Source organism: Cebidichthys violaceus, unplaced genomic scaffold (genome assembly GCF_023349555.1).
Source record: "Cebidichthys violaceus isolate CVI_PGR_0920_01 unplaced genomic scaffold, fCebVio1.0.p SCAF_10, whole genome shotgun sequence".
Classification (NCBI taxonomy): Eukaryota; Metazoa; Chordata; class Actinopteri; order Perciformes; family Stichaeidae; genus Cebidichthys; species Cebidichthys violaceus.
The window spans coordinates 6,779,100-6,790,973 of record NW_027176263.1 but is presented as its reverse complement, the minus strand read 5'-3'; the positions used below and the strand labels follow the sequence as shown (position 1 = coordinate 6,790,973).

At 41.0% G+C, this 11,874-nt stretch overlaps 1 protein-coding gene across 3 annotated transcripts; it reads right to left on the bottom strand.

Annotated features, from left to right (window-relative positions):
• Nucleotides 1–62: 62 nt before the first annotated feature.
• On the bottom strand, nucleotides 63–11,868 carry mapk8a (mitogen-activated protein kinase 8a). Of its 3 annotated transcripts, none has more exons than XM_068723080.1 (12): nucleotides 11,784–11,868; nucleotides 7,844–8,010; nucleotides 7,401–7,530; nucleotides 7,176–7,234; nucleotides 6,902–7,040; nucleotides 5,361–5,526; nucleotides 4,902–4,973; nucleotides 3,941–4,123; nucleotides 3,691–3,815; nucleotides 3,493–3,556; nucleotides 2,648–2,725; nucleotides 63–2,158 (listed from the first exon to the last, which is right to left on the bottom strand). In XM_068723080.1, exons 2-12 carry the CDS (start codon nucleotides 7,963–7,965, stop codon nucleotides 1,980–1,982), a joined length of 1,317 nt encoding a protein of 438 aa, XP_068579181.1. In that variant the 5' UTR covers nucleotides 7,966–8,010; nucleotides 11,784–11,868; the 3' UTR covers nucleotides 63–1,979. The 3 variants fall into 3 exon arrangements, with proteins under 3 accessions (XP_068579181.1, XP_068579173.1, XP_068579190.1); XM_068723072.1 differs by lacking the exon at nucleotides 11,784–11,868 and adding an exon at nucleotides 10,190–10,387; XM_068723089.1 differs by lacking the exon at nucleotides 11,784–11,868 and adding an exon at nucleotides 10,190–10,387 and having other exon boundaries at nucleotides 2,060–2,163.
• Between the last annotated feature and the right edge of the window lie 6 nt (nucleotides 11,869–11,874).

The window sequence follows — 11,874 nt, the reverse complement described above, 5'->3', positions numbered from 1 at the left end:
TAGCAATCATATTCTCAAAAGAAATGTTAACTTGACAGTAAAAGAAAGAACAATGTGACACATTAAAATTCTACTGTTTTATTTGCTGGAATTGAAGTTAGACAGTTTCCATTTTTGATGTATATAATTGGTCTGTTAGTGAGGCCATTTCAGATCCATAGCTGAACTTCACACAACTAGCCCGATCAAAACAGGTTAACTCTTTGCTAGCAGTGTTTGGCCAAACCATCAGAAGACTGCAGCATCATCCCAGTAGTGCCGAATGGCTTTCCCATCTTTCCTCTAAATGTACCTTCACTAAAACCAGATTTGCTCAGAGAAAACTCATGCGTAGTCTATTCTATCTTTTCTCTTTTTGAGGAGATGAAGGAGAGGAAAACGACAAAAAGAGGAAGCCACAACTGTCAGTTGAGATTGTGGCCCAGAACGGGTCAGGACATGCGTCACAATCCCCAAAGTGCATTCTGGGAGCTGATGCTAGGGGTTACTGCCTGGAGTGCCCAACCATGAAAAGGGCAAAGGGACAGGTTGGGAATTTGAGCCATCAAATACATCCAAAGGTTACCATGGCAGGTAGTAAATGCCTGCTTCCTGACTCTCAGAAAACATTCATCTACAGTAAAAATGTACAGATCAATCACTGACTATATTAATCTATGAATTATATTGCACAGAAAACAAACAAAAAATGAAACAAAATGCATTTAAATAGTACTTCTGAACGAAATGTACATTAGATACAATAGACGCCTCCTAGCTTGAAATAAATAAATAAATAAAGCGAATACAGAAAAAAAATTATCTTTTTTTTCCTTATTTCTTATGAATAATGTATGCCATGATATGCATACTGTAACTTCAAAAACATGTGTGTGTGTGTGTGTGTGTGTGTGTGTGTACGTGTGTGTGTGTACGTGTGTGTGTGTGTGTGTGTGTGTACATGTGTGAGGTAGAACTCAGAAAGACGCACTACAGAAGAAAAGAGCATCTGTAACAAAGAAGACTGAAAATCATTGAACCGAGTAAGGGCACTTAAATTAAATACGTGAAATATCAGACAGCTGTGAATAAGGTCTGAAAGGACCTGCCAAAAGGGTAAAGTGACTAATTTAGACTTAGTCTCTGGTGACAGTCCCCAAATACAGAACTCATTCTAGCCAGTGGAGCGGCCTATATTAAAATGTTACAGCGCTAACAATTATCACTGGCTCCTCTCTACGCCACATTTCTATTCACTTACATTCACCCTGTTCTTCCTCATCCAACAGACCATCGCCTACAAATTACATCTACGTAACTAAACAAGTTCAAACACAGTCAGTTAACAGTATGCTATAGTAAAAAAAGAAATTCAGTGTCAGGGCAATAGACCATTTGACTGCTTGTCAAGATGCACACAATCAAAAGGTGACGTAATACTAAGAAGTAAGTTAACTTGGATACACCAAAGGACGCTTTCTACAAGAAAGATGAGGAACAATATCAAAATAAAATCATTCAGTGCAATCGGATCCAAGATGAAGTGCGCTATTGTCTACTGTTAAAAAGAGAATTGGTGTAAATTCATCCAAGTGACCCAAAAACAATAAAAAAATACCAAATGAAAAATTAAAAAATATAATCAACATAATATTGCAGTGCCAACAGTGTGGTATTTGACTGTGTAGCAGCAGCTAAAAACAGCGATGTGTAAAGTACACTCAAACCACTCTCTCTCATAACATACATCACAGATTCACATCGGAACATACTTTGATTCTTCGCTGAAAAAATACAGTAATAATGATACAATTTCAAACCACAATAATTTACAGCAGTATAGGGGGAGGGGAAATAAAAACAAACTGTACATTAAAAGCGCAGCTCTACAAACTAACATGAGAAGTTCCATTGGCCTAAATCCTCTCCCATCAAACACACTGATGAGGAGAGGTTTGCTTTTCGTGTGCACGTGTGTGTACATGTATTGTATGTGTGCGTTATCTGCAGCAGGCCAGTGCACCCAGAGAGGTGTGGCTGTCCAAGCTGCTGTCTGTTTCGGAGGTTGTAGTGGGGTCACTGCTCGGGTCAGTGGGCTCTGTGGACATGGACGAGACATCGTTGGCCGAAGAAGAGGAGGAGGACGTGGGCTGAGGGGGGCTGTCAATCACTGCTGCACCTGTGCTGCGAAAAACACACGTCAACGCATAGGTTTCATTGAAATACACAGGACACTGCCTTTGTCTGCTGAGTCTCAAATGCAGATCACAGGAGTAAGCACTTTGACTTGCAGGGTAAAAGAGGTGTAGTTTAAACAATGTTTTTCTGGAAATAATCAAATTTTATTCTCAAACTTTTATGGCTCTATCCATAAAATATATTTCAACTTTAATCATTAAATATTATAACTTGATTCCCCAAAACTCTGATTATCAAAGTATTGAAATGCTGTTGAAACATTGAGGATTTGTAACTTTTTAAACCACATTTATCCCAGATTTAACCTGCTGCATTTATGAAGTATTCAGTGAATGTGTATAAAATAAAAAGTTTTAAGATCTTTTCATTATTCAATCTTACAGACTGAGACTTACGTCAAGCCCTCATGTGATTCACTAGTTATCCTTCCCACATCTTCTCATCTACCAAAGTTATAATGATTACTCACCTAAAGCAGGCGGCTGGCCTCTTATCACGCCATTTCTTGTCCACTCCTCCCATTCACTCACTTCTTTATAAATTAGCACTGAAAGTGAAAGATCAGAAAAAGGTTAAGTGGGGCAGGCAGACACAGCGAGAAATCATTGAGGTAAATATCACAGAATGTGATACACTTGTATCTGTAGAGTTCACTTTGTATTGCATACGGTGCAGTCCAAACAGCATCATGTTCCTCGCTTGGACAAGCTGTGCTGGTGTGACTCTTCTAAAATATGAGTGAAGGGTCATTATCACCTGGTAGGGGTTGGGATGAGCTCATCCTGCTGCTCAACTGAAAGTGATATTTACTCATAATTTGAAGTCCTACCATGCTCCACAGAATCAGGTTCCCCACAGTGGAAAACATTAACTGAGAGGCTTCAAAAGGGGGGTTTCAAGCCAACAATGTCTGTAACCAACTGACTGCATGCATATCTACACATTTACTGGATGTCCCACTGGGTTACTTTGGACATGGTTTATTTTTGTGCTTTCCATGAATAGAAAATAATCACATCACCGCTGGTGAACTGCTAATCATAGAATCAAATGTTTGTTATGTTGTATCAAATGTTTAATTAACCAGCTGGTTTGAAACCAAAATGTATCTACTTCTTCCATAACTTGTAGTTTTTTGAAGTGATAAAACATTGGGGATACCCAACAAAATCGTAAAAGTAAAAAGTATTTTATCAGACTTTTCACTTCAAGATTACTGAATGAAACGTCTTAAGAAATCCCTGTGCTCCATCAGGAGCAGAGGCTACACAATGAAAACAGTGAAGTGTTAAGAATCTTAGTATGCCGTCTCACCTTTCCACTCTTCCACGGTATGCTCCCTCTCATCCAGCTGTTTGTGTAGGACCTTTGGTGGGGGCTGAGAAAGAGAAAATGGATTAAATGGCACATTGGTGGTAGAAGAGCGTTGCCAACTTTCCACTTCAAGTGATGTAATTAAAATCTCATGTGACCCATTTAAGGATCATGCGCTCCGGTCAGCGATCCACTTACTGCTTCCACTTCAGCTGGGTCGTACCAAACATTAATATAGGGGTGCTGCAGGGCCTCGTCTACAGAGATGCGTTTGGAGGCATCAATCACTAACATCTTGGATAAGAGATCTCTAGCTTGGCTCGCTGAGGAAGGAAACAACAAATACATAAGATGCTCTGCAATCAATCACATGTCCACAAATGTATTTGATGAAAGAGCTCTGAATGGTTTCGGTCATGATTGGAAAACACACAAAAACACACAGTACCTTTCAGCTTGTTGTGGTCAGAGTCGGCAGGGAAGAGCACATCTGGGAAGAGCTTCTCAAAGCTGTACCCAGCATAGCGTGGCCTGTTTTCGACGTATGTTCTCACCGACTGGTTCAGCTTCATTAGAAAATCCTGAGATGGAGTGCCTAGCTGCTCAATTACCTTGTTCCACTGGTCGATGTCTGATGTGTATATGTTAAGGAAACACACGCGTAGTCCACAGACACACATACTTAGATCACAGGATCCAGTGATACAGCCACTCACTCCTTACACACATAACTATCATACACACTCTCTCAGCAGCTACTACCCTTTATCATCTGGTTTGGCTTGACAGTCTCACAATAGATGGGTGCAGCAGAGCAATGATGGTGGACACTTGAGAATGAATAGCAATGTGACAGAGGGAAACTCGTCAGGATGGTGTTGCTGTTCTCTTCACAGGATGAAGTGATGACACGGTGATCAATGAATGATGGGGAAGGATACGATCAGTGCCGGGGAACAAAACGCTTCCCCTGATCATCTCGGCCACTATGCAGCCCACTGACCATACATCCACTGGAGGCGGACGTTTAGATGACGGGGAGGTGGGCATGCAAACAAAATGGTGAGGTAAAAAAAAAAAAAGGACAAACAAAGTGAGAAGAATGCAAGCAGAATGGCAGTGGTGTTGATTGAAATAAAAATGGAGAACATGCAGCATCAGCCAGACATATGAGAGAGAAAGCAATGCAGTGCTGAAGCAAATGAAAACTGACATGTTTACAGCCCATGCCGGCCAGAAAGCTTCAAATAAGGTATGTTATGACAAGTCCTTATAGCCTGGCACAATATACTGTATTCAAGCCAAAAAACTAACCAGGGAGAGATCTAAGAGTCTGCACAGCACAAACCCTTTACAAAGACTGTTAAGATTAACAGCGTGAAGAAGAATTTAAAAAGACCCAAGGATACAGTCCCTTCCTGGGAAGAGGATTTTATGGCGAACCATTTCTGCCAGTATGCAGCCCACAGACCATATGTCCACTAGTGAAGTGAACACGGTAAACAAAGACGATTAGAAGAATGCACAACAACAGGTTAGTTACACAAAGGAGGTCAGTTAGTGAGCAGTTTCCTACAACAAAGTCCCATCATGTACGGAAGCACCATGCGGGTTACACAGTGTTAACGGCAAGATTCATCTTCAGGTCCACTGTATCTGAGTTATAATGGATCCAACACGGATGTTTTAAAAAAAAATATATATATCTAAAAATGGCTGGTTTACCTATTGAAGATAATCTAAGGTGATGGGATACGGCAGTAAAAATGGACGTGAAAGTGGGAAACACTGCTCTACAGTGTAACATCAGTAAGAATAAACAAGGGTTGACAGTGTAGATCGACAGATACAGTAAATAGATAACTAACCATTGGCTTGGTAGCCCATCCCCAGGATAACCTCTGGTGCTCTGTAGTAGCGTGTAACCACATACGGGGTCATCAGGAGGCCCGTGGCAGCCGTCCGAGCCAAGCCAAAGTCCAAAATCTTCAGTGTACAATCTGACTTGACAACTATATTACTAGGTTTGAGGTCCTACAGAGGAACACATACCAAAAACATTTTTATTAATTTTTTTATGTTAATTTTTTCAATAAGAAGCAATCACAAAAAAATGGACAGATGTAGTGACAGCTAATGTACTGGTTTCTCTTTAATGTGTTCAAGTAGCAGAAAGGGCACGATGGAGGGAAACACCTTCGACTACCATTCTGAGACAAAATGGACTCAAAATTACAACATCTTGATCAGCAGCACTGTTCAACCAATGACAGCTTTTTGTGATCACAACATTATCTCTACAAGTCACATGATGATAACATGCTACGTTCTCCATCATGACTCAAATCCAGCTGATAGCCTGCAGGTTCCAGGTCCTGCAAGCAGTTGTTTCCTAGAGATTACATTTTGTCTACGACACGTTTCTCTCTGCAGTGCAAATTGTTTAATAAGGTGTAGAAAAATGGGAAGCCCCCTGGGCTTACTTCAGGCACACTTGCACTTAGCTAAGGATGTAGTGAAAATGCCTCTTTTAGTTTAGGATTTATCTAAGTTAAAAAAAGACGACCAGTATCGCACCACATTGAGACTTCCTCAGGGCGTGGCTGGAAAGAAGAGTGCTGAAATTTGAACTAGATCCTTGGGCTTGGTGCGAGTGTTCCTTAAGTAAGCCCATGAGGTTCCCTTTTTCTACAGTTGACAAGATTGACTTCACCACATTCCCCTGGAGTTTACTACTATACAACCGAGAGCACGCTGATTTCTCTCTTTTACTTATTAAGGTGTTTTGCTTGCAATAGCAAATGCATTTAAAGTTTACAGTAGAGGCCTTGTACTATATATATATATATATATATATATATATATATATATATATTTTTATATTCTAACGAGGAATTATGATTTACAATTTCCATAATCAACAATTTATTGCCATAATATCACACCTGGCTGCATGTTTCTAATGTTAAGGCAGTCTTTCTCTTCATGATTAAGTGCAATTGTATATCAGTCTATGCACACACTTTCCACCTGCTTATTGATCCATATGGGGAAATTATACATTCATCTACCCTATTCTATGGAGGTCAGAAGTCTGTACCGACTCACATTAGCTTCAGATAAGCTGCTAGTAATTCAATTTCATGAAAAAATGCCAGTTTTGAATTTAGGTCTCACATTTAAAGAAGTGACACAAATATTTATATTTTTCCATCTATGTTTTATGTCTTCAATATATTTTTAAGAGGGTTTTGTTGGCAATTAAAAGACTATATTCATCATCTAATAGTGTACCAGTTGACCGTTTGCCCTTACAATTCAGTGTCAAGTGTCACAGAGGGTTTAACGGTTCCTCTTCGGGACACTGGCCTTTCATTAGTCTGTGTAGTCACGGCCAGCTGATGCTTACCCTGTGAATGATGCCGGCAGCATGGAGGTGTTTGATACCACACAACGTCTGATATAGCAGATAGGACAGCCTCTCGTGGTCCAGCTCCATCTGAATGACCTGGCACAGGTTGGCATCCATCAGCTCCATCACCAAGTATCTGACAGAGCAGAAACAGTTTACACAAGAGGCTCGAGAAGCTCTTCAGCAGGAGAGAGTAACTCAATTTAATGAACAATACATACTGTGTGCTCTAAAAACAAAGTACATCCACACTTCACATATAGTTACTTACACATCTTGGAAATCCTCTAATGATTTTTGTGGTGTGAATACGTTCAATAGGCCAATGATCTGTGGATATTAAATGAATCAGAATGATGTTGTCATGTCATTTACTAGGACACATTAAAGCACAATTTAAGTACCACACACATGTAAGCATACAAAATGCATTCCAAAAATTCTAAAATACCAAGTCTGCTACTGGTCATGTGACTGAACATATTCTCATACTTGCATTTTTGTGATTGACACATTTCATTAGGACTAGCTCTCTGTACGCCCTCTTGGCATGGGTTTGATTTTGAAACGGCCGACTCAGCTTCTTGATGGCAACATTTCGTTCAAGGTTTTGGTCGTAAGCAGAGCTGTGGAAAAAAAGTTAGCGAACAGTTTAAAAAAATGGTCATATGTGTAGCATAATAGGTATTAGACATTACAGGTTATGGTCACTCCAATAGTCTAAACATTTCTGTCTTTGTCATCAGCAAATGAAAAAGCTAAACAACAAGCAAAGTATGACAATTTACAGTTTAAACGGATTCATATTTTGATTTCTTGAGAAGACATTAACATAAATATTCTTTGGTTGTCATGAATATTCTGATGACGTATTGGAAACAGTGACCCATATTTCAGCAAGACGCTGTTGACTGAATATGGAGAGGTTGCGACACTCACCAGACGATGCCCTGTGCTCCTGAGCCGATGGGTCTTAGATTCTGGTATCGCTTCAGTACTGTGAACGTTGAATCCCCAACATCTAGGCTGTAGAACTCTCTTTCTCTCTTGTTTTTGTTCATGGCGAAATCTTCGATTACAGCTTTCTGTGCATCCAAAAATGTCCTCTGCGTACACAAAGACGGGCACACATTTAAATATTTTGAAGGATTAAAACCACAGATACCAGCAGACCAGCCAAAAATGAGAAAGTCAAATTAAAATCCTCGCTCCCAAGAAAGCAGATTAGAAGTGAAGGAGTAAAGGCACTGCTGAATTTCACACTGCGGTTCCTTATCTCAGCAACTCAGCAAACACACCAGGATGGAAGATTTGATACCATCAGCAGTGGTGGCAGAACAGCAGGCCACGGGGAGGTCTACTCCATCATAGGAAACATGACTCCAGAATGACTCTGTCACACTGGAAAACCAAGCCCGGTGATAATTCCTATGCGTTTGGACCCCAGCCCAAGACTTCAGCCCAGTTCTACTAGCGTGTCTTCCACAGGCACATGTTAACTGGTTCAAGTTGCACCATGTGGCTGTGAGCCCAGATAAGACACAACACAGAGACACCAATTAGTGTGTACATGTTTCATTAAAACCATCTAAAAATCAAAAACAAGGAGAAAACTCTAACATCGGCTTCCTTTCCCTTTCTTCCGTTCTTATGTAAGCAGCGTAATCACCCTCCCCACTCTTCCACCCTGCCGACACACAGTCCATATGAGGGATATAATTGCCAGAATAAAATGAGTCAGCTCTCCTTCTGTTCCTCCAACGTCACAACCACGTACATAACATCCACCTCCCTCACAACATGAAAATAGACATGTCGCCTCTTTTTATATTGCAGACTGGAAGACAATTACGCTTGTCTGCATTATGAAGGCTTGAATAACATTGCAATACAGTAGTGGTGGTAAGTTATCTGTTGCTCTGTGGTAAGGTCATCATTGTATTAATGGCTATCCATAAGGATAATTAAGGTCAGGTCAGTGCGGGGAGGGAATCACAGGGTGATTTGATCCCGTAAAATTGTTATTTAGTCACAGACACTCTTAATATTAATTCCCCTGCTGCGAAATAACTAGTATTGATGCTTACGACTACATGCTGCATCGACAAATACCTCGGAAATCAATGGCACACTATTTAATTGCAGTTATGTGTCAGCTTTAGTATTTACACTGTACAAGGAATGCAGCAGCCACATCGGTAGTCTCAGCAGCACCTAAGAGGTCTGGACCCCATGGCAGGGAGCTCTAATACATCTAGGTGCCTTGTGTATCCTGCAAAAGCAGCAAAATAGCGAGTTCATTCCCAGAGTGCACTGTTCCTATAATGACTTAACCTCTGCTTCCCCTAAACAAGCTGCTTCTTGATTTAATGAACGGCTTCAGAATCACACACTTAAAGGACGATTCTGATCCTGGCAATGGTGGTTACATATATTATATTATAATACGCATGAAACAAATTCTCTGGAAAAATCAGTGTTCACATATTCACACAATATAACAAGATATGGTGTAGCTTTATTGTCTATATACCATAAAATAAACCCACATCAAAACTAGTAGCACACACATAACTGACGCAAACAGCCAAATAGGTAGCATAATATATATGATTAACATATGTGGACTACCACCTCATGTTTTCCCAATGTACATGCACCGCTCACATATTACCATCATATGGATGCCCAATACTAAACGGAGGCAACCTTGTTTTCTAGTCCACACATACACAGAAACAGAAAACGTCGCTCCATCATCTTGGCTCAGATTGACCGCAGAGACTGAGCAGAGGACCACTATCGACTCCGTTATTTATTGCAACTCGATGTGTTAACCTTGGCCACGCGACCCCTCGTCTCGTTTTGGTATCTGGCAAGTACACGACTGTAAAAAAAAACTGCAGAAAAAGAGCCGTGCATGCTACAAACACGTAGCAGCCCGAATACGCCGGGCGCTGCAAACGAAGACGGTTATTGCAGCGATAATGACAGCCGCGTCGTGATATGACAAGGCCTGTTTGAGAAACACAGTGCGCAGTCGGTGCACTCGCTACTGCCTCAATCTGTATGTGATCCATAGGCTAGGCCGTGTAGCCTATACGGACGCATCACACCGTAACGACACGGGAGTATTTTAGGTCGGTAATGAAATGAAGCTACAGTGTAACACCCTTCAACAACAACCACGTCGGTTAAGCGGCATGCACATAGCGACATGCGACCCTCCCCCATGGCCAAACAATAAGCACGTCTGAAGAGCCGAGGTGCGGATCCTCATCTTACCTCAGTCATCAAATGAAACTATATCGATCCCAGCCGCGGTCAGATCAGCGGCGAAATGTTCCGGACTCTTTGTTTACGCTGCCGGTGAAGGATGATTTATTCCGTTGTGCGGCTTAAAAATACATGACCTCACCGAATTCACTTGCCTACGTTTCCATCTGGCTACTACTGACAGGCCAGGACGCGCAGTGCGCACGGGGCATGCGTCCCAGCAGTACGTCACTCATCCACAGAGGCACACCCACCGCCTCCTCCATCCTCCTTCTTTCCTTCTTTCCTTCCTTCCGCCTGTCTAGCTATCTAGCTATCTCTCTAGCTAGCTATCTAGCTAACTATCTATCTAGCCCACTTCCGGTTAATGTTTTATTTTGCTCTTATGTCTGCAGTAACTCTATTGTAGAAAGCTGATTAACCTCACCTGAATATATAGACCCTAATGTATAATGGATATTGAGATATTGGCCGTATTTCTGTCCAGTTCTGTTAGGTGAAATAAGCATTTCCAAATGAGTGAAAATTAAGAATGAAGCTGCATATTTTCTTTCTTTCTATTTGATGAAATATTTTTTTCTGATGTCAATAAATAAAATGGCGGAGAGTGGTTGCCAGGCTGTATGATTGATGATGAGAAAGTCATTCTCTGTAACTAAAACTAAATGCATTGGAAACGGATGCCCATGTTACCCCACAAACTGTCCTTGCTGCAGAATCCTTCACAGAGGTAAATGGAAGGGCAGCCCAATGTCCACATGTAGAGTCAGTCAGCTTCAAGCTAAATACGGACACATTTTACACCTCTAATATATTTCTTTCTGTCATTTGTTCTTTCTTTCTGTCTTTGTCAGAACTGTTTGATTTCAAATAAATATGTTTTTCTTTTTTAATGTTAACAGAACTGCATCCCTGCTATCATGATTGACAGGTATTCTCTATGCAGACTAACATACAACTAGATAGTTATCACAGTGTCCTTACATCAGTGGTGTTAGTGAACACGAGGGGAGAACAGGTCCATTTCAATTAGGCTATAAATGTCGTAAACAGACCAAATGTAATTTTCACCTTAGTAGCCTTGTAAGTCCATATGGCCAACTAGTATTTTGTTTGTACTTGTTCAAAAGAAAAAAAATATTGACTGAGCTTCCAATAACAACATGTCTATGTTCTTTCAAAGTTAGTTAATTAGTTAGATTTCAGACTGGGTCCAATGGGCATATTAAAGCCTACACGTTTTTTGTCTGTTTCCAGGGTAAACAGTGATGCTGCAGTGTCACCTATAAATACATTGAAGGCTACTGCATGATCAGTAGTCATCAGGGAAATGTTTAGCTGGCTTCTTCTTTTACCCGGTGGCTCTTGTCCATAATTAACTGTGCGATCATTTGTGGACTATGACATGCACAGGCTCTGCAGAAATCCACAGCGTAGTAGTCAGGGTACCATCTAGAGTTCGTGCATCAGTTTCTATAGGCTACGCTACAACAGCGGATGTATGCACGGAGCCATGCTCTGCGAAGGCGTGTGACTGAATAGGGACATGAGGTAAAATTACATTAACTTAGCGCTGAGTAGTTTAAAATCTCCCTGCACCCACCTGACAGCCCTGGATGGTTGTTATTTATCCTTGTCCCTGCGCAGATACTCCGGGGCCTGCAGAGACAAGCTGCACGCAATAGAGAAGGGAC

Excerpts from the sequence above, each read along its gene's own strand:
- mapk8a (XM_068723072.1), bottom strand. Across the intron at positions 7,531-7,843 it reads GGAGCACAGGGCATCGTCTG|CTCTGCTTACGACCAAAACC; the intron begins GTGAGTGTCGCA and ends TTTTTTCCACAG. Across the intron at positions 3,557-3,690 it reads ACCCAGCTGAAGTGGAAGCA|CCCCCACCAAAGGTCCTACA; the intron begins GTAAGTGGATCG and ends TCTCTTTCTCAG.